We start from the raw sequence: 24,460 nt of genomic DNA on the forward strand, positions 1-24,460 counted from the left end.
TTGTTCTCGATCTGGGGTAAGGTGAGACCTTCCTTGCCAACCAACGACCCAACCCTTGTGCCCGGATCGGTTCAAATTTGACAACAACACGCAAGCTGCTCCCAATTTCCAGATAATTCTCTAATTCTCAGCACCCCGATACCCCCACGAACTTATCATCATGCTCTATTTGGAGGATTATCTGGAAAGTAAGTCAAATCAAGGGGAATTTTGACCATTTTTTTAACGGTTTTGATATTTTGGGGAGTTAATGGCACGTCTCGTGCAGCCCCGTGGGTTTAGACATCCTTTGTTTGTTGATGAGGGTGGTGGTGGTGGTGGTGGAGGTAGAAGCGTGGTGGTTGGAGATTTAATTTTTCCAGCAGCTGTTGACTTTTGCAAAGCTGCAAACTTTTTTGCAAGCTGTTGGTTTTGCAAACTACGATTTAATTATTTACGTTTGAGATTATTTATATTTACTAATTTAATAAATAATTGCAGTGATTGAGCACCTGCCCCAGGAGTTGAAGGATAGATTCACGGAGATTCGTGAATTGGATTTGCAAGTGCAGAGTAAGTTATATATATTAATTTTTGTTTGATACAGCTTGTGTAGAGCTAAATAAATAATTAGCTAATTATTATGATTAATGATTGGATTTACAGACGCCACGGATAAGTTGGAGGACAGGGTAAAGTTATTCTTCGCCGGGGCAAAAAAGCAGAAAACGCCAGAACGTGAAACAGAATTTGATGCAATTCGTGGCGAATATTATAAAGTTTTAGAGGATGCAGGTTAGTTAAGTTATTAATTAATAAGATAGTTTTTGAATCTAATCATGTAATTGATTAATTGAATTGCAGATGAGAAAGTGCACCAAGCAAATCAAATGTATGAATTAGTTGAGAAATATTTGAGAAAACTAGATTCAGAATTGTACAAGTTTAAAATGGAGTTGGAAGCGGATAATGCTGGAATCACGGAAGTTTTGGAGAAACGTAGGTTTCGTATGATTAATAAATACTTTTATTATCACAAATAACTTTTAAATTAATTTAGTATAATAATTATAATTAATTATTAATTTAATTAATTTAAATTAATAATTAATTTAATTTTCTATGACCTTCGAACTTTGATTCTTATGATTAATACATTTTTAGCCCGAGTCAGGGCTTATGGAACCGTCATGTCCGTCCGTCTGTCTGTCTGTCTGTCTGTCCGGCACGATAGAGCCAAAACGGCTGAACCGATTGACTTGAAATTTTTACCATATGCATATTGGACAAAGTTAGGAAACGAGTTCGAAGATGGGCGAAATCGGTCCAGTGGTTGACCGGTGGGGGTCATCGGAGTGGGTGGGGTCTTATGCACCAAAATTTCAAAATTGTTGGAGAGAGCTGAAATTTGGTACAGAGGTTGCTAATGGCTCCTAATAGAAAAAAATAACTTCAGGTTGGAAAAATTTTCATCATGAGTGACCCTATGGGGTGACCCATACCGATTTTTCAAAACCATCATATCGAACTGAAATTTGGTGGAGAGGTTGCTTATGGGTCTTAATAAAAGAATATGATATGATATTGGTAAAATTTTTATCTGGAACGCCCCTATGGGGTGACCCATACCGATTTTTAGAAATTGTTTTAAAAAGATGAAATCCGGCACAATGATACTTAATGACTGCTAATTAAAGAATATGAAGTTAAAAGTGAACAAAGTGCAACCAGACCAAAGTGACCAGAGTGCAATCAGTATGGGGTGACCCATACTGATTTTTAAAAATCGTTATATCGAGCTGAAATTTGATTTGGAGGCTGAGTAGCACATACATACAGCTTAGAACTTCAGGTTGTTAAAGAAGCCACTGGTCATGGTGGTCAAGGCACATGATTTGTAACTAATTCAAAAATTTGGTACCAAATAATAGAAACTATCTAACAAACTTTTAACCATCCACAACACGGAAGTTGGTGATATTATGTCGGTCAGTTCGGAAAAGAATTTAGAAGCGGGCTCTGACTTATTGAGTCAGGGACTATGTCCCTGACTCGGGCTATATGGAGTCTGCACTGTAGGTTTTAATTTATAGGTTCTCTTGAAATGGACGTTCAACACGCTCCAGATCGCGACCGTTTAAGCGGCGACTATCTCAGTCAGAAGGAGAACCGATACATGAACAATGTTAAAACGGAAAAGAAATCTGAGCGGAAAAATTCACTCGAAAAGATGGCACTTCTTCAAGGAGCCCACAGCTCTGGGACGCCACCGCCACTTGCTTACGCACTTAATCACATGGGGGCTGGAGGTAATTCACTCGCAGCGGCCGCATCTCAAGCCATAGCTGCCACGCAGCAGGTAATTTGTCGTCCTTAACCAGATATTTCCTACTTTATGGGAACCTTATTAAAGTGAAATTTCGTGTTAGATGCAACAGGGTCGGAGAACAGCGAGTCTTAAAGCGTCATACGATGCAGTCAATTTGGGAATCCATCCAGCCGAGTTTAGCGTTGGACGAGAACTGCTAACGAATAATGAACTTCATCAAGCTGCCCAACAAGCTCTGGCCGCGACGGGTTGCGGAGGAGCAGAGCAGAAGAGAAACAAGAGGTTTGTATTAGTTGACACTATATTTTTAATTTATCACTTATTTTACGGCCTTAACTAACAATTAATTTCGTCCGACTTAGGAAATCACACCATACTCAAAATCAAGAACTCATGTCTCAACCGCCGGATGAACTTGTTGACGACACACTCGTAATGGATACGACGGAACCGCAAGACTGGACGGCATTCGTGGATCCATCCGAACCACGTTACTGCATTTGTAACGAGGTCAGCTATGGCGACATGGTGGCTTGCGACAATGCGGATGTACGTAATCTATGCATAGATTATAGATTTAGGATTTGGTACATTGCTTATATGGTGCCTTCTTATTAAATAGTGCCCAATCGAATGGTTTCATTACGGATGCGTCGGAATTACTGCGACACCGAAAGGAAAATGGTATTGTCCTCAGTGTGCTGCTTCTATGAAGCGAAGAGGAAGACGCTAAAGAAAAAATTCGTCTTCGCTATTGTTGGTCCGAGTTGTAGGAATTAACACCTGGAGGGATTCGTCACTTAATTAAGATAAACTAAAACAACAAAAATTAGCCAACCAACCAAGTTAGATATCTCTACTTAAAATTTCGTCAATTATCAGTTCCCCTCTTTTCTTATCATTGTTTACAGTTTAGATTCTATATCAGCATATGCTTAAAACAGTAGAAAGAACACTTTATAAAAAATGAATTTAATAATAATATAGGTTTTTATATGCTTTCCAGGCCACTGGCCCATTAATTTGGATTACAATGTTATGATTAGTATCATAACTTCAATTTTTCAAATATAAAAAAAAATCAATTTATTAAGTCCTAAATATTACTCGTTATTGTTTCGTTGTCTTGATGTTTACCAAAATTTACTGCTGAGTGGTAATAATTGTGATGTGTAAAATATGCTCATTGTAGAAATAATGTAGCTTAGCGTAGTCTTGTTAATTATCCTCTTGTTCTGCACTATAAAATTATTATGAACCATGCACAACTTTTTGTACTTGTCACTTATTATTATTAGTCTTATAGTTAAATTTATTATTAAGGTAATATATAAGTAAATTAAGGAAGCAAAATGCTACACCGAGGAAGAAAGAAAAAAATCATCCTTATTTCATGTAATTTTGAAATGGGAAAAATACTACAAATTAGAGACTGAGTAACGCTTTTTCCTACTGACGACAAATTGTAATTTCTAACATGTGGAGTAGAGTTGTTACTGCGTAGTTAGTAATAAGTAATAATGTTATCATGTCAGGTTGTACGCATGCATTTAGTTAGTAAGTACACGTAGCCAATAAGTTTTTGTAGAATCAATTTTTTTGTTATAATTTGAAATGTTTCTTCATCGGAACAAATTTGTAATTGTTGCAACAATGGATTGCATTGCATTGGTAATAATGCTGCTAGAATATAACTAGTGTCATACGTTTAAGGTATGATTTGTATAGTGATGATTGGAAAATTTTGTAAACAAATTTCCTCCACATTGTTGTAAGAAACCATTGTTTCTCTTGAAGTAAAACAAAACGTTAGCCTGTCGTCGTCCCTGTTCGGCGACGGCTTCACCTGACCAGCCTGTATTTGATGTGGCGTAAATGGGATGTCAAAGTCCTCGTTTACTCGTACATTTAACGGTAGTTTTCGTAGTTTGTGTAGTAAAAAAAAAGTATAGCTTGTTAATGGAGCAAAAGTCATTCAACCAACCAACAGCATTCACTTCAACACTCACTTTCCGACTATAAAAAAACGGTTTAAAAATTACAAAATGAAAATCAAAAATGTTAAAAATGTTATAAAAACAGAAAACAAAATAAACAGTAACTTTACAAACCCAAAAAAAAAACATTTTATTAGATTTCGAAACAAAGACTTATTTTGCATAATGACTTAAAATTGGGCAAAAACATTTTGTATTTTGACTTGATTCTCGTGATACTGTGAGATCCACTGTTTAATCATAGTTTTTTCCAGATTTCTCGCAGTCACGACGGACGGTGGGTCAGCCTCATTTGCGGCTCGGAGGTCGAGATGATGCGCCCCTTCACGAATTATGACGGCGATCAGGGAGTCGGACAAGTTACCGAGAACGCCGTAGGCATACCAGGGGTCCAGGAGACCGTTGGAGAAGACGATGTTGGACGCCGCGATGATGTCTTTCCCCCCGAAGAAAAGATTCACCCTGGACGCGTCCGGTTTGACGTGGTAAGTGTCGTAACATTGCTGAGCAAATTCGGCAAAGTCCCAGGTTTGGGGTTCGAAAAAGTCGTGGACGCCATCATCACATTCGGGATCGATTAGTTCTGTGCAGCTCTAAATACGTACATAAATTTATACGTTTACAATAGTTTGCATGTGGGAAGCAATATTATACAGACATAAGTATTCCTCTTAGAAAACTGGTATTAAACCATTACTGACCGGAGTACATACGTATATGACTCTACCGGCACTGGTAATAATGGGCATTACCGCTTAGTAGAGTTGTGGCAATGAAAAATTTACCACTGAGAAACAAAGTGCTACCAATCCGGTAGGAAGTTATTACCAAATAAATACCAGTACGGAGCATGTATCTGACTCTACCAGATTTTTAAGATGTACACATCTTTAATCATCGACTGGATAAGATAAGTTTTCATACTAACCTGATAGTTGAAAGCGGTATCATCATTAGAACTGTAGCTCGTGGAGTACATGCTGTCATCTGAATAGTCGAAGCAAGTTGCATATCCAGAATTGTTCATGTAGATGTTGATGGCCTATTTAAAAAGTTCTTTTAAAATACGGTATTGGCTAAAAACTAGTTAAACTTTAATTTTGTGAACTTCAAAGTTTAAAATATTTTTTTTCAAATAGTTCGATCTTTGAGATGCCTACCTGGAACATGTCTCTCATGACTTGTTTTTCATTGGTAGGATCCGTGTCTTGCAGCTCTGAGCAGAACGCCTGAGGAAGATCATTAATTTTAAATAAGTGTCATTTTATGCGCACATTAGGCGATACTAATTTACAATGGAATCCAATAATGAGCTCAACTATTTATATGCATACGTAGATTATTAATTGTTTAAAAATATCTACTAATATACCTTAACCGGATTAGCAGGAAGATCCTGGAGAAATATTACAAAATTAAACAGTTTATTATTTTATTCAAAATATCTATAACTTATCCACAAAATATAAAATGCACTTGCCTGGAGAAAGTTTGCAGGATAGGGATAATTGGCCATTCCTAATGAAATGGAAATTTTACTAATTTTTTGGAGTGATTTTTTTCATTATTAAACGAATGGAAGAGTTGTGAAATTAATTTTTTAAGTTTAGCGTCGGATAGAAATATTTACAAAGATTAACGAAGAGTAACTTTTACTGTTTATGTCTGACATAATGGCTACATCAGTGTTTATGTTTACATGAAAATGGAAATTTTACTTATTTTATTGGAGTAATTTGTTAATTAATCAAATCGAAGAGAGTTAGAAGATTGATGTTTATGAATTTCAGTTTTTGTCAAGTTTTCGCGTCGGATAAAAATATTTGCATTATTTTAAATTTGTAATGACTTCTAATTATATGTAGGTAGATTAGCACAGTTTTGTATATATTTGAATCGATTTGTTTGTCAAAATTTCGTAAATTAGAATTTTTAATGATAAAAAAATGGGAAAATTTATCGATATCCTTACCAAGAAAACCATACATGGACTCCAACCAATTTTTGAGACTATCGACATCATCCATCTGCATTGGCGTTTGAAATATTAAAAAAGCTTCAGATTTCCCAAAAATTAAGTGAGTATACCTTCTCGATAGGATCGCACATTCTCCACGCTTTTGTCAGCCATTTTCGGCCTTTGCCTACGCAGAATATATTTACTCATTTGCATAATTACTTTGCTAAATATGCACACAATTTGCACCCAGTTATTAGATTCATTTCCTTACTCGTTTTGCCAAGATGGTTCAAATAGCTCCACGATTTTCTAATGACGTTGACGCAATTACCGTTACCGTTCTGACCAAAGATGGATGCCAAAGACGCGTCGTACGTCTCACAGGGAACGTTCCCAAGATAGAAGGGGGCCGACGACGCAATTCCTCTGCAGAGATGAAGAGAGTTGATAAAGAAGATTTTTTAATTGAATGTAAATTAAATTATTTAAATTAGTTAAAATTAATTAACTTTAGTTTGCATACCCTGCAACAACATGAGGATACTTCATTCTCAACCATGCCGTTAAAACGCCCCCATACGATCCTCCGAACGCAATGACGGGACTGTTTTCAGCCCCATTTTCCTCCTTGAATGCAGTGATCAATTTTGCGAAATCTGCCAATGTTTGTGTAACCGTTAGATAGCCCATGATTCGAATCTTGCTGTTCTCCAACTGACCACCACCACCAATTAGTCAGTATTTATTTATGTATGCACATTAACTGGGAGCAATTAATAGTTACCTTGTATTTTAACGTGTCTGGTGGCGAAGATTGGCCATAAAATCGATGTTCCGCAAACACCAGGGCGGCCCCAAACTCTTCCGCGATGTCCCACATGAAACCAGTATTTTCCGCGAAGGCCTCCACCGACCCTTCGTTCCCCGTGTATAAAAATATGGGACCATTGTTCTTCTTGTCCCAGTACGTGTCATTTACTAGATAGCGGATTTTAAACGTTTCTCGTCTCGCGAAACTAAAATGGTCCAGCTAAACGTTGCGTATGATTTGAGATTTTAGTAATTTTTGAAATAATTCTGAAAAATCTTGCCCAAAATAGAACTTACTGGGACCGTGAAAAAGTTTGTCGTGTAGGAATAGACTCCGGAATCGGTGTCATTCTCGTTAACTTCGTCGCCCAGACAGGATCCTCCCAACGCCAAAAGTGCCACGAGCAAGTAGAACTTCTCCATTGTTTTTTTTTAATGAAGAACTTTCTACACCAAATTTCGAACTGGTGCTGCAACTAGTTTGGTTTTTCTTTCTTGAGTCAATATTTATATAACGAGTATCCAACAGAGTGACGCTGAAGCTGTCGACTAATTATTACTGAGGAGCACTCAGGTATGGGCATCCGTGCTAACCTCTACTTGTCCTCGCTCATTTTTATTCCGGAGAGATCAATTAACAAGTGATTATGCAAAAATGTCAGTCTTTAATGGGTTAGCATTTCACGAAATGGACCAAATATTTAAATTATCATTACGTATTTATGTATAACTGCGAGCGGAAAAATATGTAACGCGCAACTTTGCACGATTTGCGTAGGTCCATATTTCACTAATCCTAAAACTAGCTACAATACATGTAAGTACACACATATGTACGTATTTAAGTAATTAGCGAGTCAAGTTCATTTCAGTTTCACACTCTCGAAACCTTTGTTCATTTCAAAGAAAATACATTCAATATTTGCCGACTAGTTTTTTTACCTGATTCAACAGACTGGACAATACTTGCTAATGATAATAAACGGACATAAAAAAGTGGCGTCATACAGTAAAATGAAACTGCATGGAAATGTTGTGATTTATAACCTTCGACCTCATCCTTCGTGGTGATTTCGTGGTGAGATTTCCTTTAAAATGACACCCCATATGAAAATTAAGATTAAATTAATTTTGGACCAGACCCCCTCGCCATGTGGGGGGGTTGTCCGATTGACTCCATTATGAACTCGACCGAGAACTAAAAATTAGAGGCACAATGGCGAAAACGGCATTTGAATATGTTGAGTGAGGCGTTCTGGAGATATCCACGGACGGACAAAACGATCGCAATAAGCGGCTGACCACTTCATAATGATGACCACGGTTAACGCTGCATATATAAAACGTCTACCCAAGTCAACAATTCTCAATATCATGAAACGGATACCTTTCATGTGGAATTTTGCATAAGTTCCAGCTAAATACTTAAGTAAATAAGTACGTGACGCCAAGACTCACATGAATGAAAATGAAATAAACTTATCCGGATTTCAGCCGGATTTGTGGATGCAATCTCGAATCCAGTTCATAATTTGTAAATTATCTTCAACAATCTTTATTATTGAGCAGTCTAGTAAATATTTTTGTGCAAAACGACAATCTCTACCTAAGTCGCAGTTGGAATAGTACGCAAATATGTATGGATTGTCTTATTTATTGATTCACGAACGCTTCTTGGAAGCAACACTGATATTGACGCGATCCTGTTGGGTAAATTGAATACTCCAAATGCAGATAGAAAGTGCAAAGACGCCGTAAATTAGCTTGGACAGAATGGGATGTATGACGACATTTGATCCAAATAAGATGACCAAAGTGCAGCGTCCAATTTCGGAAAGAGCTCCAATCCCACGATCTTCCAGTATGAGTCCGATACTTGTTAGAGAGAAGAGGATGAATATAACCGATGCCAGAACCGTGATTTGGCTAAAATTCTGAAAAATTCACGAAAATATGAATTATAGAGAAATGCGAATTACACGTATTCGGCGAAGCATAAATCAGCACATTTTCAATCATTTCTCGGCTCTGGGAAGTTATTTTACAAATTTGTAGCCAGTAAGTTGAATGATGGTAGGTTTTTTAAGCCAGTTTCATTGAGTCCAATTTTTCTGAAGGACTTTTAAACTTTTCCAAAAACGGTCATAATCTGGAGTGTATATTTTTTTAATTGGCGATGCCTTGCTCTCCAGAATTTTCTCCAGAATTTTCTCCAGAAATTATAAAATAAATTCCCAGAGCCAAGAAATTATTAAAAATGTGCTGATTTTGACGATTTTGGCGATGAATCATTGACAATCTACATTAATAAATTATGTAACTGAACCCACCAAAAAATGTCGGGACAAGTAATCAAATCCTGCCAGCGTTATGAGGAAGTGGATTCCAGCATAATAATTTTTCCACATTGGCAATCGAACATCATACTTTTCTCGGAGGGGTACCTACACATTTAATTAATCATAAATATTTCCAGCAATAGGAATGATTCATACCTTCACCCAGTATAAGCGGCATTAAAGCTATTGATTAGCAGTTGACAAGTTCGTGAGCATGGTTAACTCACGATTAGGATTAGATAAGTCGAAATATACATATGTAATACTACGCATTTTTTTATTATTATTATTGATGTGTCACCGTTAATGGTGCTTCGGTGATAAGTTAAAGTTATGCATGTACAAACCTCTGGACAGTCATTCGGATCTCCCAACCTTGGTTTTCCCTTCGTCCAACCTGGCCCTTTGAGTGCAGCGGATAACTTATCACTCCAGTTATCAAATTGCTTCATTTTCTCCCAGATCTTTGGATAGTGATAGAACTGCAATTTCACACGAAATTACTTACTTTAATTGCAACGACCCCAAAAAATGTCTTCACCAAACCACCAGTTTCACATTTCTCTCCAAATCATGTCTGCCGTGACGATTTTTGTGTTCATCGTGGTCACCAGTTTTCTAATTTACGTGTACTACATGGCCAAACTATCGCAGAAAAGGGGCTCCTCAACCCAGCTATTTTACGGGGGGATGAACCGGGTGCAGAGCATTTCTAGCAGTTTGGACACCGATTACTATTCGTGGAACGAGGAAGAAAAGCAGCGACGTGGTAACAGCATTGTTAGTTTTCATGGGGAGGAAAGCGCCTAATTAGTAAATAAAGACTCACCTGAAGCCAAAACGGATTAAACGATTGAACCTGGCCCACCAAACCGTACACAATTCTTTCCCCCTTCTTTTCTGCTGCAAATGTTCCAAACATTCTGTCCCAGATGATAAGCACGCCAGCATAGTTGGTGTCCAAACAGTACCGATTACTTCCTGAAAATCGGTGCAAAAACATTTTAAAAACATGAAAACATCGTCCACTCCACACACTCACCGTGATGGATTCTGTGATGCTTGGGAGTATTAAGGACCCACTCCAAAGGTCCCAAGTCGTCGACGAGTTCGGTATGGATCCAAAATTGGAACATGGTGTTGAACTGTTGGTGGACGAGGAAGATTGAGGGCGGCACGAAGAACGCCATGGGCAAGTAGAACGGCCAGGCGAGCGTGTGCTGGAGGGCGGACTGTCGCAGCGCCGTGGTCAGGTTGTACTCCTCTGAACTGTGGTGGACTTGATGTTTCGCCCAGAAAAAGGAAACCTCATGGGAGGCCCGATGGACCCAGTAATACCCGAAATCGGTGGCCAGTGCGGCAACGTACCAGGTTGTAGGGGAGTCCCACGGGAGCTCGTAAATAATCCAGGATTCGTAGATTTTACAGTATGCGTAATGAAGGACGCCGCGAGTTAGCATCCTTAATAGGATTTAGATTAATTTTTATAAATGCTTAATTGTTTGCAAGTAATAAAAGTTTTTTATGTGTATTTTATTAATTACTCTTGGCACCCGAGGTACATTCCGTGGGATAGTGAAGTGATCCCATCGTTGAGGCGTGCTCTCCTCTTGCCCTTCCACCATTGGATAAGAAATTCTAATATTACGAGGGTCAGAAAGTAGGGGACAGCCTACATAGATTCAGGAATTTCATTAAAGATCGTCATGATAAAAATTAGTGGCCGCGGAAGCCTGAGGACAGAGGGACAATGTCCCCACGGTTGTGCGATGTCCCCGTCATCTCCCCATGTTATGTAAACCCCTCCCTCTACTATCCTACAATGTTAAGGTCCCCACATATCCCCCCAGCTTCCGCGGCCACTGATGAATATTATGGAAAACTGTCCAGACCTGAGCGATGTAATCAGGATGAGGAAGATCTTCCACGCGAGGAACTGCCGTTTCATTTGGGCTGATGAAGTAAAACAGTCGCCCAAAACCTTTCACTACCTCCATAATGATATCATGGACGATTTAAAACTATTTATATTTCAAAAATAAATTTGTATGGCTCACTCCCAGAAGTGTCAATCAATTGTTAATTAATCAATCATTGCTCCTTCATAAAACAAACTTCAGCCATCGATTTAACGGAGAGATATCAGAACGACACGACACATGTTTTAAATTACGTTATCTATCAGTAGATATTCATTAGATATGTATCAGTTTCTCTGTTATATGTGCATATCGAGATTATGACATCTCTGCACTTGGTAAACTGAGCTTGAACCGAGTGAAGGTTATCCACTATACTATGCAATATGCCATCAATTTAACGTCAACAACTTTAATTTGGTATTACCACCATTACTTACGATTAAAGTTTAAATTGAACTATGTAATCGGCGCAGTTGTAAATAGGCTGACCGTTTTTATTGGATGGTTTTTCCGTACTGGTATATAATCAATTCAATTAAAGGTGATTAGCGTGAGACAAAAATATATCTTCATCCATTCTATTTATGTACAAACAAAGCGGAATTTGCAGAAACAAAGCGGAATTTGCAGAAACAAAGCGGAATTTGCAGGAACAAAGCAAAAGCACGATATATTTATTTACGTTGTAGATATTGTGCATGCATGAAAAAAAATCATGCAAATATTTCAACACGCATTGGGTACAACTTGAGATATTCGGAAAAATGGGGAAAATGAGATAATAAATGGGAATTAGATAATTCAGTTTCGTGTTTCACTATGAAAGGGCACTATTCCCTATTCCAAGCATATAATTCATCACATGATAGAGCATTCCAAGAATTTGAGGTTTTGTAATTCGGAAAAATTTCTAACTACATTTTTACCATAATTGCAAAAAACTGAGATTTTGCACATTTTTTTAAGACACAATGAACAAATGCACTTCACCCCGCAATTCAGAATCTGGCCGACCGCATACTTCATAAATACGATTTTGCTCTGTGCTCGTGCTCTTCGTTCATTTATTTTTGAAAAATTCGATAATTTTTTCTGAATTTTTTTTACCATTACTGACTTCTAAAAGCAGTCTAAAAGTGTGGTTACCATCGTTTGAGGGGACCAAACTTACTAAAAGGTCAGATGAAGCATTTTCATTTGTTTTATCTTAAAATATCTGACTGGTCGTTTTCTCCTAATAATTATAATTTATTATCATTTTGCAAAATTTATTTACACTTTTCTATGCAGATGTCAACGTCAATCATGGCGAAAAAGAAGCTGGTCATCGTTGGAGATGGTGCTTGTGGGAAGACAAGTCTCCTCATCACTTTTAGCAAAGATTCTTTCCCAACGATGTACGTTCCGACCGTTTTCGAAAACTATGTGACCGAGATTGAAATCGATGGAAAAGTGGTATGGGTTTCAGAATCTTCAAAGTATTGTATAATTTCTAAAATTTAATTACGATCAACTTTGGTGTTTGCAGATTGACCTCGCTCTTTGGGATACAGGTATGAACTGTACTCTCATAATAGTTAAGACTTTATTATAAACTCTCTGACCAGAATGTTTCGGGTAGGTTTTTCATTGTAATAATAGACGAAGTTTAAAATATAAAGTTGACTTATCATAATTTCTACATTTACAAATTTTGGGAAAATCGGGGTGGTTGGAAATTTCACATTGACGATTTTTACTGACACAGCTGGCCAAGAAGATTACGACAGATTGCGACCCCTCTCCTACCCAGACACGGATGTCCTTCTCATCTGCTTTTCCGTGGATAACCCAGATTCGCTTCAGAACGTAATGGAAAAATGGGGACCAGAATGCAGCCATTTCTGTCCTGATGTCCCCATCGTTCTTTGTGGAAACAAGATTGACTTGAGGGACGATCCCATGTTAGTGGAGACATTGGCCTTGATTAATCACACTCCGGTGGGATTCGAAGTTGGACAAGAAGTCGCCAGCAAGATAAATGCCGTTGCATATGTGGAATGTTCTGCCTTGACGCGAGAAGGGGTTCACAACGTTTTTGAAACATCAGTGCGAGCTTGCATGAAGGTAGTTAATTCATTACACATACGCAAAAATGTATATTTTATGTGTAACAAATTGCAATATTGTGATTTTTCGCTATTTCAGCAAAAGAAGCAAAGCTGGATCAGCAGATGCATGATTGCCTAAATTAATAGAATAGAAATTCAACTACCTTCGTGCGCATAAATTTGATAATAATTTTGCCATAAATCCTACTCGTATCACCTTTTGTAAGTCAGTAAGATATTTACTTTGCTAGTTCCTGTTAAATCTGAATGCACATTTATATTATCCAAAAATATCCTTTAATGTTTCTATTTGCATGAAATGTTTGCTTTATGCAAGGTTCATCCTTGTTCATCACACTTTTCAATAGATTGTTTTTTTTTACTTTTCTTTAGACCAATAAAAAAATCATTTTACTTACTGGTAAGACTAATTATTCGAAATATAATTTTGATGCGTAACTCTTCCCTACAAGCACATACTTTACTTTAATGAGCTTCCGGTTATTTGGACCAAGTTCAGAATTGAAACAAATCTCTTTATCGATTAGACTGATTTCATTCAACTCCAAATTTGGATGTGGCATGGATCCCTTATGAAAACGTTGGATACTAAAAAACAAATCTACGATGCCTACTTACGGAACATGATTTCTTATTCGCTTTCCGTAAATGTAAATGTATCCTGATGCATAATTTATAAGGGCAATATTAACGGAAATACATTAAATGATATTCAATATAATCACGATTGTTAAACTTATTCTCATGCTATTCAGACAAAAATTACTACGTGTATTAAGCTTTAAAGGTATGCATTTATTATACGTTAATTAAATTCATCACATATGCAGCTATAGTTAGCAGTAATACAAGTGCTGATAAACTCGTCCTCAGTGAAGTGACGTAAGGAGGGACGGGAAAAATAATTTCACGGACAGAAAGTTAATTAAAGAATGATCGATAGCCGGTGGCTTTGCCAACCATGTCAATCAGATTCCGTTTTCCGCATATCTTGGGTATTTCAACTCCACGTTCTTCCAGAAATCCGCGAAGTAGGGCACAAGAGCAACCCATCAACTACAACAAGTAATTTACATTATAATTGGCATAAAAAGTTTGTTATCCTCTGCCAAGCTATTTTAATTTAATTATTGTATACGTACCCGCCCATGGCGAGCTTCCATCTCAATATCAATTCGCTTCTGAATTGGAGCAGAAGACTTTGCTTTGCCAAAAGAACGACTTAGTTTTGCAGCCGTTTGTTCTAGTTGATCAATCAGTGACTCCCCTCCATCCTTTGGCTTGGCAGAGAGTCTTGACCGCATCAACACTTCATTTGGTTCTGCGATAGAAAATAGTTTGTTCTAAATGTCAACAACTTCCGTTTTTGCATACGTTTAAATCATGCATACTTTAAATTTAATTTTTGTCACTTAATTTAATGTGTCTGATGAAGAAATAAGCATTACTCCATTAGTTATAGTAGGTACCTGTATAGTCAAAAAGTTCTTCAGGGTCCTCTACTTTTTCATCAAGAGCATCCTCTTCAAGTTTCCTCCATAATTGTTGCAAGGCTGGATTTTTCACTTCCAAAATGTCGAAATTTTTATTAGTCAGCTTCTTGACGATCTTTTCCATAATTTCAACAAGTTCTGGTGTCGCTTCTGCTCCAAGCTCAACATCGAGTTTACGGGCCTCGTCTATTTCAGAAGATAAATTAAGGTATTGACAAGTTTAAATTAAATTAAAATGTATTTTGTGCACCGGAAAAAGGAATTGGAAAGAGATGAAATCCTTGAGGGAATACAGAAGGTGTAGTTTCATCAGGTACGGAAGGAATCAATACTCCAAGTTTTGGACTCTTTCCTCTTGTAAGGACATATCGAACAACAACGACTTTCTGGAAATTAAAAAAAAAATCCATAAGAATCATCGATAATTCGCAAATATATACATAGGTACCGATCCGATTAGTACACTGATTACCTCGAGAAGATGACATCTTTTCAATAATGTGGAAAACAAATCTTTGCTTCCCATAATGCGATCATCATCCGGGTACAAAAAGTAGACTGGCGAACGATACCAGATAATATTGTCGAAATCTCGGGCACTGTATAAAATATCTTAAATTAAATAATTTGCAATCAATCTAGACAGACAATATTGTTCTAGATAATAATGAGTGAGAAATATTTTAAGGTTGGTCTGTCATCTGTAATGCAATAATTGTAGAGGTGACACATAGTTTGCGAATCTTGTGAAAACGTTATTGTTGTTTTGTATTGTGCTAACTAATATTTTAATAATTCTCTTGCTCCGATTCATAAACCATAAACCAAGAAGAAGAATTTTCCTTTATTGGGAACTCTTCTGTTCGTAGTACGAAAGGGACTCTTGTTTTCAAACAATTAATTTCGTCCGTCTCTACCTGAACTTATTTTAGACTTATTGAATGGTTCGAATAATGAATTACTAAGTATTTTCCTCAAACTTCATAGATCTTAACTGTGTTACTACTTGATCTTGTATTTAAGTGGGAAAGTATTGGATTCGCAGAAAAAGTTGGACAAAAGTGTTCTTAATTTGCAGCTGTCAAGTAAAACCCACATTGTTGAAGTTTGACCTAACCTGTAATATCCAAGAATCCTCACACCAGGTTCCTGAGTATGTTTGATTTCTTTCATTTCCTGTGGAGTGAATACTGCAGTTTCGCCTTGGACATTGGTCATTTTTCGTTCCTCAGATTTCAGGACAGGTATTCCTGTATCCTATACAACATATTTCATTATATATTTCAGATGATTTTGTTATCAGTACGTAACATATGATGCCACAAAATTATAGAATGCATTAATATACTTACAGTACGAACAACGCTCACGGTCCGTTCAACAACTTCATTGGTGCGCTTGTTAATATTCAAGGCTCGTGGGGGAAGTGCTTTCCGAACAAAGGAGTAAAATCCAATTCCAACGTTCACACCTGGCAAAACTTCCAATGTTGATCGGCTTATGGGCCGCTTCAAGCGTTGCTTCATTCGAACAATTTTTTGCAAGCTTTCCAAATCTTTTGCAAGGATTACTGATGACTGGTCGTCCGTAAGTTTCTATTCAAAATCATACAATACATACATTGTCCGTTACCGTCTCGTCAGATAACAAACTAAAATAGGTATCAAATACCGAGTAGAATTTGTCAAATTGGAAATCTTCCTTGAATGATACAATGTTCAACTCTACAGTCCCCAAATCTTTGAACTTGCTCGTGGCATCAGTTTGCAAATTGGGTCTTGAACCGTGAGGATTATCTTCCGATGTAAAGTACATTATTTTCTTTGAGAACAATTGCGTTTTTCTAAAATAAAAGCGACAAATATTTTTTTAACAACGAACTGCCTTCTATATCTGTAGTGAATACTTAATTAACAATTAACAAGTTGCATACGCCGTGTCAAAATTCATCTTGGCCTGCCAAAATAAATCCGTCAAGCTGTACGTGTCATTTGAACCAATCTTGTTTGGAAAATCATTATAATCTTCCGAGTCTCGCATTTCAATGAGCTGTTTAATCATGTCCACTTTAACAGTACTGAACGCTTGCAGTTCATAAATAGAGGGAAAGTTTCCACTGTTCTTTGCTTGTTCCGTCCCATTCAGGACAATGCTTACAAGATCGCCTGGATTCGAGATAATCTTGCTCCTTAGAATGGATTCACAACACTGGAATGAGAGTTTTTTAGTTTGATAAGCATTATGAAATATTAACTATTTCCAACCTTGATTGCTGCAAGAAACGGGGTTTCTTTATTATCCTCCCACCCAGCAAACATGTGCGGTGTAGTATCAATTAAAATCAACAAGGCCGTCTTTCCAGAAAAACTAGCCTCTCCAGACTTTTCAAACTCGTCATCAGAATCATCCGGATGGAAATCTTGCCAGGATGAAGTAGCAACAGCCATTTCGCTGAGTGTTTCCTCGCAAAAACCTGGCGATAATAAATGTTATGTTATTTTACAAAATAGCAGTATAATTTCAACCGCATAAAAACATAACTTGAGAAGAAAACAGTAAGTCAAATAATAAACCCATGATTTACCTTACTTGCTGCTAGATTTGTGTATAATCACCACAATTTTAATGTTTCCGAAATTTTGAAATGTGTACTTTTTTTCAAAAAAATAAAGTAAAACGTTGCAGAAGCCGATACTGCGTGTGTCGGGAAACGAAACTGAACAAGTTCAGACAAGATCTGAGCCGAGAACTCGGCATTCCCGGTGTCAACATTGGGGAAATCTGATCTTCATTATTTCCACGAAAAGTGCACAAAATTTTGCGTATTTATTTATTTTTTTGAACATTTCGTTTGATAACACAATCTGTTTCACTTATCCTTATGTGAATGTAAACAGAGTGGATATCATCTTAAATCCGCATGCAATGGAGGTTTTGGTGAGTAGCAATTGTTATTTATTGTAAGTTATCAATCACTGTCAGCATTTCAATTCAACGACAAATTGTGTTCGTCATTGCTTCATTAATTGAATGATTTAATTTAAATGCACAAATTGGTTTACAGATCGAAACTAAGAAATGAGACAACTTTACAAATCGAGAAGACAATCGCCGTGAGCTGCGCCAATGACTTGACTTTCTTCGTCCAATGTGCCATTATGGAAATTGAAAAACCGTTTAAATGTACCACTTGTAGTTCAGTATGTCAATATTTTAATATTATCAGAGTATGTATACTGACTGAATATATCAACATGGATTAATAGACTAAATTCCTTTCTAGCGCTTCACAAATGAGGATCATCTCTCAGTCCATAAACGTCGTCATGAAATGTCCCTCAATCTAAAACCTGGGCAGCCTCAACAACAATCTCTCGACAGTTATGTGGACGAAACACCAACACCTACCAGATTTTTTCGGAATTGCGAAGAAGTCGGTTTGTTCCAAGATCTTCAGAATGTTAACCCATTTGATGAGTCGTTTTCAAAAGCAGCCAGCGGCAGCAGTGCAGGCACACCTTCGACAGGAGTTGTTGATCAGTTTGATTTTTCAATTGCCTTGCCCACCTCTGCACTCGTGCCGGAGGGGCAGAACTCTTCTTCTTCAGAGTACAACATGTCGTCGTCATCTTCCACATCCGTACGACGACGATACTCGGACCACGACACGCTAAACACGCCCCAAGTTTTTGGCTACATTTTAAGTACAAACACGCCAACGGCGACGAATTTTTCTTCCACGACGACAACTGTACTTAATCCAGTGCCATCAACCGCTATGACTTTCAGAACGAATGAGGACATTGCAAGTAATACTCATCAAGACGCGAAATCATTTTCCAATCAGGATATAGAACAAAAGGTGTTTCCCAATTCCAACACTGGCCTTATTGGCAAGGATCAGAAGCCAAAGACAAGTCTCAAACTTAATTTATCTCCGATAACGCCAATTCTGTCTTCTTACAATGGGAGTGATGATTCAGACAATATCAAGCGTCAAAAATTAAAAGGACTTCCCTTTTCATTGGAGCCAGAAAAGAAGGCAGAATTGCTAGAGAGAAATAAAGCAGCAGCAGCTCGATCAAGACAAAGACGGGTAACACAATAATTCTAAATTTTGCCTTCTCTCACTCGTTAAATTTCAATGACTTGTGATACATAATAATTATGTAATTAATAATATAATAATATTTTAAATATATAATTTTTATTTAATATAAATATTATTATATAATAATATATAATATTATATAATATAAATATTATATAATAAATTTTATTTAATTTAAATATAATATAATATAAATATAATAATAATATATTAATAAAATAATAATATAAAAAATAATTAAGTAATTATTACTTAATGAATCGTATTTTTGTACCATTAGAAACAATGGGTCAACAATTTGGAAGAAAGATGCGAAACTTTGGAAAAGCTTTTGGCCCATGCTAAATCCGAATTGATTAGGGAGCAAACAGAGAACCAAATTCTTCGAGCCGAGCTGTCTAAACATGGAAATTGTTCTGTCACAAGGAGTCAAAATTTTGAGGAGATGCAAGTACAAACACATGGAATTCAAATAGTTCTAGTCCCTAAATCTACTACACAACCGAATATTTTAAGACAAACGTCGCAACCAAGTATTATTACTGCTAATGATATTACGCACGTTATTAATCAATCCGGAGAGAGTTTAACCACTTGGCCGAGTTTACCAAAACCCAGAGTTCTTGGGAAAAGGGGGAGACCCAGGAAAGGGCAAGAACGGAAGCCACCAGGGATGCAACTTTCTTCTGCTACTACAGATACGACTTTAACACCCACAACAAAACTTCCCATACTTCCTGTCACTTCAGTTATCGTGGACAGAATTCCTGACGAATGATTGATTGAAAATATTGTGCTTTAAAAGCATAGAATTAAAGTCAATTGTCTGTTTTATACGTATTTAAAAAGGAAACTCTTGTTGCGTTTACTTTATCTACAAACTATATTTTTTCTTCCTAGTAACTGGTCTGTCTCCTTTGTTTAGCCGCCTTTGTTTCGGTGTGAATAATTTCACTTGATATTTTAGAGCCTTTACAATCTACTTATTCCAACAAAACCGTAAATCAAATATTGCTGGAGAGTTTAAAACGGTATACAAAGTTTTATTTTAAGGTGCACTATAAATACATATTTATAACTATTTATTATAGAAAGTATTTTTAGGTATATGATGTTAGCACAAATACTTATATAATCTGAATCGTGCCACTATTTGCTATTTCAAATATTTTAAATATATTGTCTGCCCCTGCTGACGCTAGTTGGGATTTTTTTGAGGGATTGAACCTCAGCCGTTTCACCGTGTCATGATGAGCATAACTACAAAAACAAGCAATTAAATCCATAAGACATTTGGTAATAGGAAATTAACAAAATAATGTCATTCTCACCTGCAATCTAATTTCAGCACATTTTTAAAACTAGAATTATCTTGATCATATTGGAATAGTTCTACCTCCCCAGTTTCAAGACCAATCGCAATCACATTGTCAGAATTTACGGCAGCTCCAGAAACCGAAGAAGAAAATGTCTCCGTAATAGCAGGCTCGTATTTCTCGTTCCTTTAACAATTGAAAAAAACCTACAGTGCAGACTCCATATAGCCCGAGTCAGGGGCATAGTCCCTGACTCAATAAGTCAGAGCCCGCTTCTAATTTTTTTTCCGAATTGACCGACATAATATCACCAACTTCCGTGTTGTGGATGGTTAAAAGTTTATTAGATAGTTTCTACCATTTGGTACCAAATTTTTGAATTAGTTACAAATCATGTGCCTTGACCACCATGACCAGTGGGCTTCTTTAACATCCTGAAGTTCTAAGCTGTATGCATGTGCTACCCAGCAGTGGTTTTCACTTTTTCAGCCTCCATATCAAATTTCAGCTCAATATAACGATTTTTAAAAATCAGTATGGGTCACCCCATAGGGTCACTCTGGTTGCACTTTGCTCACTTTTAACTTCATATTCTTTAATTAGAAGCCATTAAGTATAATTGTGCCGGATTTCAACTTTTTAAAGCAATTTCTAAAAATCGGTATGGATCACCCCATAGGGTCGCTCCAGATAAAAATTTTACCAATATCATCTCATATTCTTTCATTAAAACCCATAAGCAACCTCTCCACCAAATTTCAGTTGGATATGATGGTTTTGAAAAATCGGTATGGGTCACCCGATAGGGTCACTCAAGATGAAAATTTTTCCAACTGGAAGTCATTTTTATCTATTAGGAGCCATTAGCAACCTCTGTACCAAATTTCAGCTCTCTACAACAATTTTGAAATTTTGGTACATAGTACCCCACCCACTCCGATGACCCCCACCGGTCAACCACTGGACCGATCACGCCCATCTTCGAACTCGTTTCCTAACTTTGTCCAATATGTGTATGGTAAAAATTTCAGGTCAATCGGTTCAGCCGTTTTGGCTCTATCGTGCCGGACAGACAGACAGACAGACAGACGGACGGACATGACGGTTCCATAAGCCCTGACTCGGGCTAAAAAGTCCAGACGTTAAATAATAACTATGCAAAGTTTAACAATTGTAAGTTAGGTTACCCACCCATCTTTGTTGGTGCAGCCCCAAATTATTAATTTCTTGTCCCGAGCTCCAGTGACAAAGAAATTACTCCTTGGGCTCCAAGTCCCAACCCAAAGTGCACGAGTGTGAATTGAACCATTGTCAATCATTTCAATTTTAAAATCATCTGCCTCTGTTTTCATAACTTTCCAAACTACCCATGTCCGGTCACGTGATACTGATAAGAGGCGAGACCCGTCAGGACTAAATTCCATTCCAGTAACGTTAAGTTTATGGTGCGGAAATTCTCCCAGATTTTTCCATCGTTTTGAGCACCTAACGAATATAACACAATATTTGTTGATATTGTAGCAAGAATAAATGAAAAACTCGAAAAAGCACGTTACCATAAAATAATTGCTGCAAATTGATGCTTTGTCGCCTGTGAAGCACTTGCAATCAGCGGATCAACCGGAGATGTAGCAATGCATGCAATTTCAAACACATGGCCGTATAACTTTGACACTTCCAACCAAAGAGTTTGCGATCGAATAAAGTCTTCATCCAGTCTGCTTTCCAGAGGAAGATCCAACGAAATGGCAGCAGTTTGAGTGTCCTCGGTTATGTTAGACAATCCCAAAGAAGGCAAGAAAGCGGCTTTTGCAGCTTTTCGAAAACAACAAGTAATTTCTAGTTCATTTAACATGTATTTTTCTTAGATTTTAAATGTGTATCACCATTTGCATGTTCCACTCGAATCCCACTCGCGTCTTGCAAATTTGTGTAAAATATTTCCGTTGGCTGGAACGCCCTCAAAATTTTTTCCTCTGCCCCACTAACTATCATTTCTCCTATAGTTCGACAGGCGAATAAATCATGACCGTGAATCTGAGGTCGAGATATTTCATGCCAACGAGTTTTTCCCCAAGGGGCGTGGATCCGAGTGGTTTGGTCTTCACTCGTGGTTACAACATAATTACCGTGGCAGTCATAATCCATGTCAGAAATTGGACGAAAGTGACCTGTAATGCTTGGTCGAAGCTGCCATTGTGACTGTACAAATTAATAAATAATGTAAGCCACATATTTATACTGCATAAATACTAAATACAAAACTACTACCTCGACATAATTCCAAATTTGAACAGCGCCTTGAAATCCTGAGCTAACAACTCGATTACTGAAATATTTTGCGCAGCATCCGCCAGGTACCATCCCACCAGTTACTCCTAGTCTATCTTTTTCCATCCAAATGTCGCCCAAATTTTCCCAAATGATTATGGATTGGTCACTGGAACATGATAATAGTTCCCCTGTATAGTGACAAGTATAAAATTAGTTGAATGAACCAAAGCACTTTTAATCGTAGTGTTTTGAAATACGATATATGTACCTTCAAAGTTCCAATGCAACGAGTTAATCCAGCCTTCGTGGCCGATAATCATCGAGTCAAATACAACGTTATAGTCTTTGTACTGATGTACTTGGAATTCAAAACTGCTTTGGTCTGATTTCGACTTGGAAAATTTCCACACAGCGATAAACGAATCTTGCCCTCCAGTTGCCAATAAGGTATCGCCAGTTTCTAATTATAATCTTTAATTAATTGTAAATTATTGCAATTTATCATATTGTTGAACGTTATGTAATACCCAATGTCACAAAATCCAGACATCTGACCCAGTCCTCATGTTTTTGTAAAGTTAACACAGGCACGAACTTGAACAAATTATCTGTACAATTACTCTTATCCAAGTCATATAAAGCAACTGCCCCCGTGTCCATTGCAAGTGCTAGGATAATATTTCCATCTTCAAAGGCATGGAATGCCAAATCGTTCGCCAGTGATCTATTAAGGCGAATTTCTTGCAGGAGTACCAATTCCGAGCCTGCAAAAGCAAATTGGTCATGGTTAGCTTATAATAACAACAATATTTACAAATATACAAATATTTACCCGTCTGATTCGTTGAATACATGAAAATTTCAGATTCAGCTGTAATGCACCCCAAAATAAAAGTCCCATCTTCAAGTTGTATTCCATCGCAGACCGTATTACAGCGTCCATTCACTTGCTGGGTAACTAACGGTTTGTATTTGAAAACATCCTTCTTAGAACTTGGTGTTTCACAATTTTCCAGAAGAATTAGCCGTCCACCGGCGCAGCAACTAACGACAAACTCGAATGGCTGTGAACTAACAATAATCAAAATTTAGAAAGCAAGTTACTTTCAGTTAAGTTTCTGACTTAAAGATTATATAACTTGGCGTACACGGTTTTCACGAATCGAACGCAGTTAACCCTCCCTTCATGGCAAAAATAGGTTGACGTTACTTTCTCCTCCTGGTAAGAATATAGAAAAGAATCCCAGTCAAATTCGGTATTTAATATGCAATTAAATATGGCTGTAAATTACAGCCTGTAATGTAATCAATAACTTACATCCAAATCGTAAATCGCAAGAGCCTTGTTGGTTCCAAAAAGCACAAAAGAATCTGTCACCTCCAAGCAGTTATAGGTGCAATTACACACCGCAGATATATATTCTACCCGTGCTTCCATGTCGAAAATCAGGAAATCAATCAAACTGAAAGTAAACTCACGTCAATCGTCTTCGTCACAAACCTAGAAAATTTGTATTTATGCAAAAATATTAAGCACGAAATATCGTCTTACCTTGATAATAAATTGTTCTGCTTTCTCCAACTTAACAAAATCTAATTTTTACTGCAATCCGACAATTAAAGTAGAAATATTACAAAATTGTAAAAAAACACGTATTTCATATTTATTTACATGTGCTCTAAATTTAAATTGGATTAAATGCGCCGTATTTTTAACATGATGGGGTACTCTGAATCCTTCACTTTCCATTGAACTGCAATGCAGGGGTTCAATTTATCTGAAAATATCTAACCAACAAATAATTTTTGTATGATTAAA

General features: G+C 37.1%; 7 protein-coding genes across 13 annotated transcripts; 3 read left to right on the top strand and 4 right to left on the bottom strand.

Annotated features, from left to right (window-relative positions):
- Positions 1 to 18: 18 nt before the first annotated feature.
- On the top strand, positions 19 to 4,387 carry LOC110851594 (inhibitor of growth protein 3). 2 transcript variants are annotated; one of them, XM_022099446.2, is made up of 8 exons: positions 19 to 188; positions 481 to 552; positions 646 to 774; positions 844 to 978; positions 2,073 to 2,338; positions 2,418 to 2,590; positions 2,671 to 2,857; positions 2,931 to 4,387. In XM_022099446.2, exons 1-8 carry the CDS (start codon positions 161 to 163, stop codon positions 3,039 to 3,041), a joined length of 1,101 nt encoding a protein of 366 aa, XP_021955138.1. In that variant the 5' UTR covers positions 19 to 160; the 3' UTR covers positions 3,042 to 4,387. The 2 variants fall into 2 exon arrangements, with proteins under 2 accessions (XP_021955138.1, XP_021955137.1); XM_022099445.2 differs by having other exon boundaries at positions 25 to 188; positions 2,409 to 2,590.
- Positions 4,388 to 4,410: 23 nt separating this feature from the next.
- Positions 4,411 to 7,649, bottom strand: LOC110851593 (lysosomal Pro-X carboxypeptidase). Its single transcript, XM_022099443.2, has 11 exons — positions 7,373 to 7,649; positions 7,050 to 7,295; positions 6,789 to 6,979; positions 6,537 to 6,691; positions 6,394 to 6,449; positions 6,278 to 6,332; positions 5,786 to 5,823; positions 5,678 to 5,701; positions 5,466 to 5,534; positions 5,234 to 5,347; positions 4,411 to 4,898 (listed from the first exon to the last, which is right to left on the bottom strand). Exons 1-11 carry the CDS (start codon positions 7,496 to 7,498, stop codon positions 4,476 to 4,478), a joined length of 1,497 nt encoding a protein of 498 aa, XP_021955135.1. The 5' UTR covers positions 7,499 to 7,649; the 3' UTR covers positions 4,411 to 4,475.
- A 954-nt stretch (positions 7,650 to 8,603) lies between these two features.
- LOC110852668 (alkylglycerol monooxygenase) lies at positions 8,604 to 11,893 on the bottom strand. Its single transcript, XM_022100777.2, has 7 exons — positions 11,307 to 11,893; positions 10,959 to 11,086; positions 10,457 to 10,875; positions 10,244 to 10,395; positions 9,762 to 9,896; positions 9,406 to 9,519; positions 8,604 to 9,009 (listed from the first exon to the last, which is right to left on the bottom strand). The coding sequence occupies exons 1-7, from the start codon at positions 11,409 to 11,411 to the stop codon at positions 8,737 to 8,739; spliced, it is 1,326 nt and encodes a 441-aa protein (XP_021956469.1). The 5' UTR covers positions 11,412 to 11,893; the 3' UTR covers positions 8,604 to 8,736.
- A 347-nt stretch (positions 11,894 to 12,240) lies between these two features.
- On the top strand, positions 12,241 to 14,168 carry LOC110851678 (ras-like GTP-binding protein Rho1). Of its 3 annotated transcripts, XR_004835343.1 has the most exons (7): positions 12,241 to 12,513; positions 12,627 to 12,791; positions 12,865 to 12,889; positions 13,084 to 13,442; positions 13,524 to 13,648; positions 13,820 to 13,847; positions 13,975 to 14,168. XR_004835343.1 is itself a non-coding variant. In XM_022099544.2 (5 exons), exons 2-5 carry the CDS (start codon positions 12,627 to 12,629, stop codon positions 13,563 to 13,565), a joined length of 591 nt encoding a protein of 196 aa, XP_021955236.1. In that variant the 5' UTR covers positions 12,246 to 12,513; the 3' UTR covers positions 13,566 to 13,872. The 3 variants fall into 3 exon arrangements, 1 of the variants encoding a protein (XP_021955236.1); XR_004835342.1 differs by having other exon boundaries at positions 13,820 to 14,168; XM_022099544.2 differs by lacking the exon at positions 13,975 to 14,168 and having other exon boundaries at positions 12,246 to 12,513; positions 13,524 to 13,872.
- Positions 14,169 to 14,221: 53 nt separating this feature from the next.
- LOC110852182 (X-ray repair cross-complementing protein 6) lies at positions 14,222 to 17,658 on the bottom strand. Of its 2 annotated transcripts, none has more exons than XM_022100171.2 (11): positions 17,525 to 17,658; positions 17,205 to 17,413; positions 16,874 to 17,148; positions 16,612 to 16,783; positions 16,293 to 16,535; positions 16,058 to 16,197; positions 15,413 to 15,539; positions 15,191 to 15,326; positions 14,917 to 15,126; positions 14,590 to 14,768; positions 14,222 to 14,503 (listed from the first exon to the last, which is right to left on the bottom strand). In XM_022100171.2, exons 2-11 carry the CDS (start codon positions 17,385 to 17,387, stop codon positions 14,369 to 14,371), a joined length of 1,800 nt encoding a protein of 599 aa, XP_021955863.1. In that variant the 5' UTR covers positions 17,388 to 17,413; positions 17,525 to 17,658; the 3' UTR covers positions 14,222 to 14,368. The 2 variants fall into 2 exon arrangements, with proteins under 2 accessions (XP_021955863.1, XP_021955864.1); XM_022100172.2 differs by having other exon boundaries at positions 17,530 to 17,648.
- Positions 17,659 to 17,709: 51 nt separating this feature from the next.
- Positions 17,710 to 20,247, top strand: LOC110852191 (cyclic AMP-dependent transcription factor ATF-7). 2 transcript variants are annotated; one of them, XM_022100184.2, is made up of 4 exons: positions 17,710 to 17,900; positions 18,005 to 18,140; positions 18,224 to 19,036; positions 19,332 to 20,247. In XM_022100184.2, exons 1-4 carry the CDS (start codon positions 17,866 to 17,868, stop codon positions 19,827 to 19,829), a joined length of 1,482 nt encoding a protein of 493 aa, XP_021955876.1. In that variant the 5' UTR covers positions 17,710 to 17,865; the 3' UTR covers positions 19,830 to 20,247. The 2 variants fall into 2 exon arrangements, with proteins under 2 accessions (XP_021955876.1, XP_021955877.1); XM_022100185.2 differs by having other exon boundaries at positions 17,729 to 17,877.
- LOC110852190 (probable elongator complex protein 2) lies at positions 20,067 to 24,346 on the bottom strand. 2 transcript variants are annotated; one of them, XM_022100183.2, is made up of 12 exons: positions 24,194 to 24,345; positions 23,960 to 24,104; positions 23,790 to 23,860; positions 23,474 to 23,712; positions 23,169 to 23,405; positions 22,910 to 23,101; positions 22,639 to 22,829; positions 22,254 to 22,569; positions 21,924 to 22,182; positions 21,559 to 21,852; positions 20,383 to 20,553; positions 20,067 to 20,311 (listed from the first exon to the last, which is right to left on the bottom strand). In XM_022100183.2, exons 2-12 carry the CDS (start codon positions 24,077 to 24,079, stop codon positions 20,179 to 20,181), a joined length of 2,223 nt encoding a protein of 740 aa, XP_021955875.1. In that variant the 5' UTR covers positions 24,080 to 24,104; positions 24,194 to 24,345; the 3' UTR covers positions 20,067 to 20,178. The 2 variants fall into 2 exon arrangements, 1 of the variants encoding a protein (XP_021955875.1); XR_004835341.1 differs by having other exon boundaries at positions 20,268 to 20,311; positions 20,383 to 20,573; positions 24,194 to 24,346.
- Between the last annotated feature and the right edge of the window lie 114 nt (positions 24,347 to 24,460).

This window comes from Folsomia candida, unplaced genomic scaffold (assembly GCF_002217175.1).
Source record: "Folsomia candida strain VU population unplaced genomic scaffold, ASM221717v1 Fcan01_Sc007, whole genome shotgun sequence".
NCBI lineage: Eukaryota > Metazoa > Arthropoda > Collembola > Entomobryomorpha > Isotomidae > Folsomia > Folsomia candida.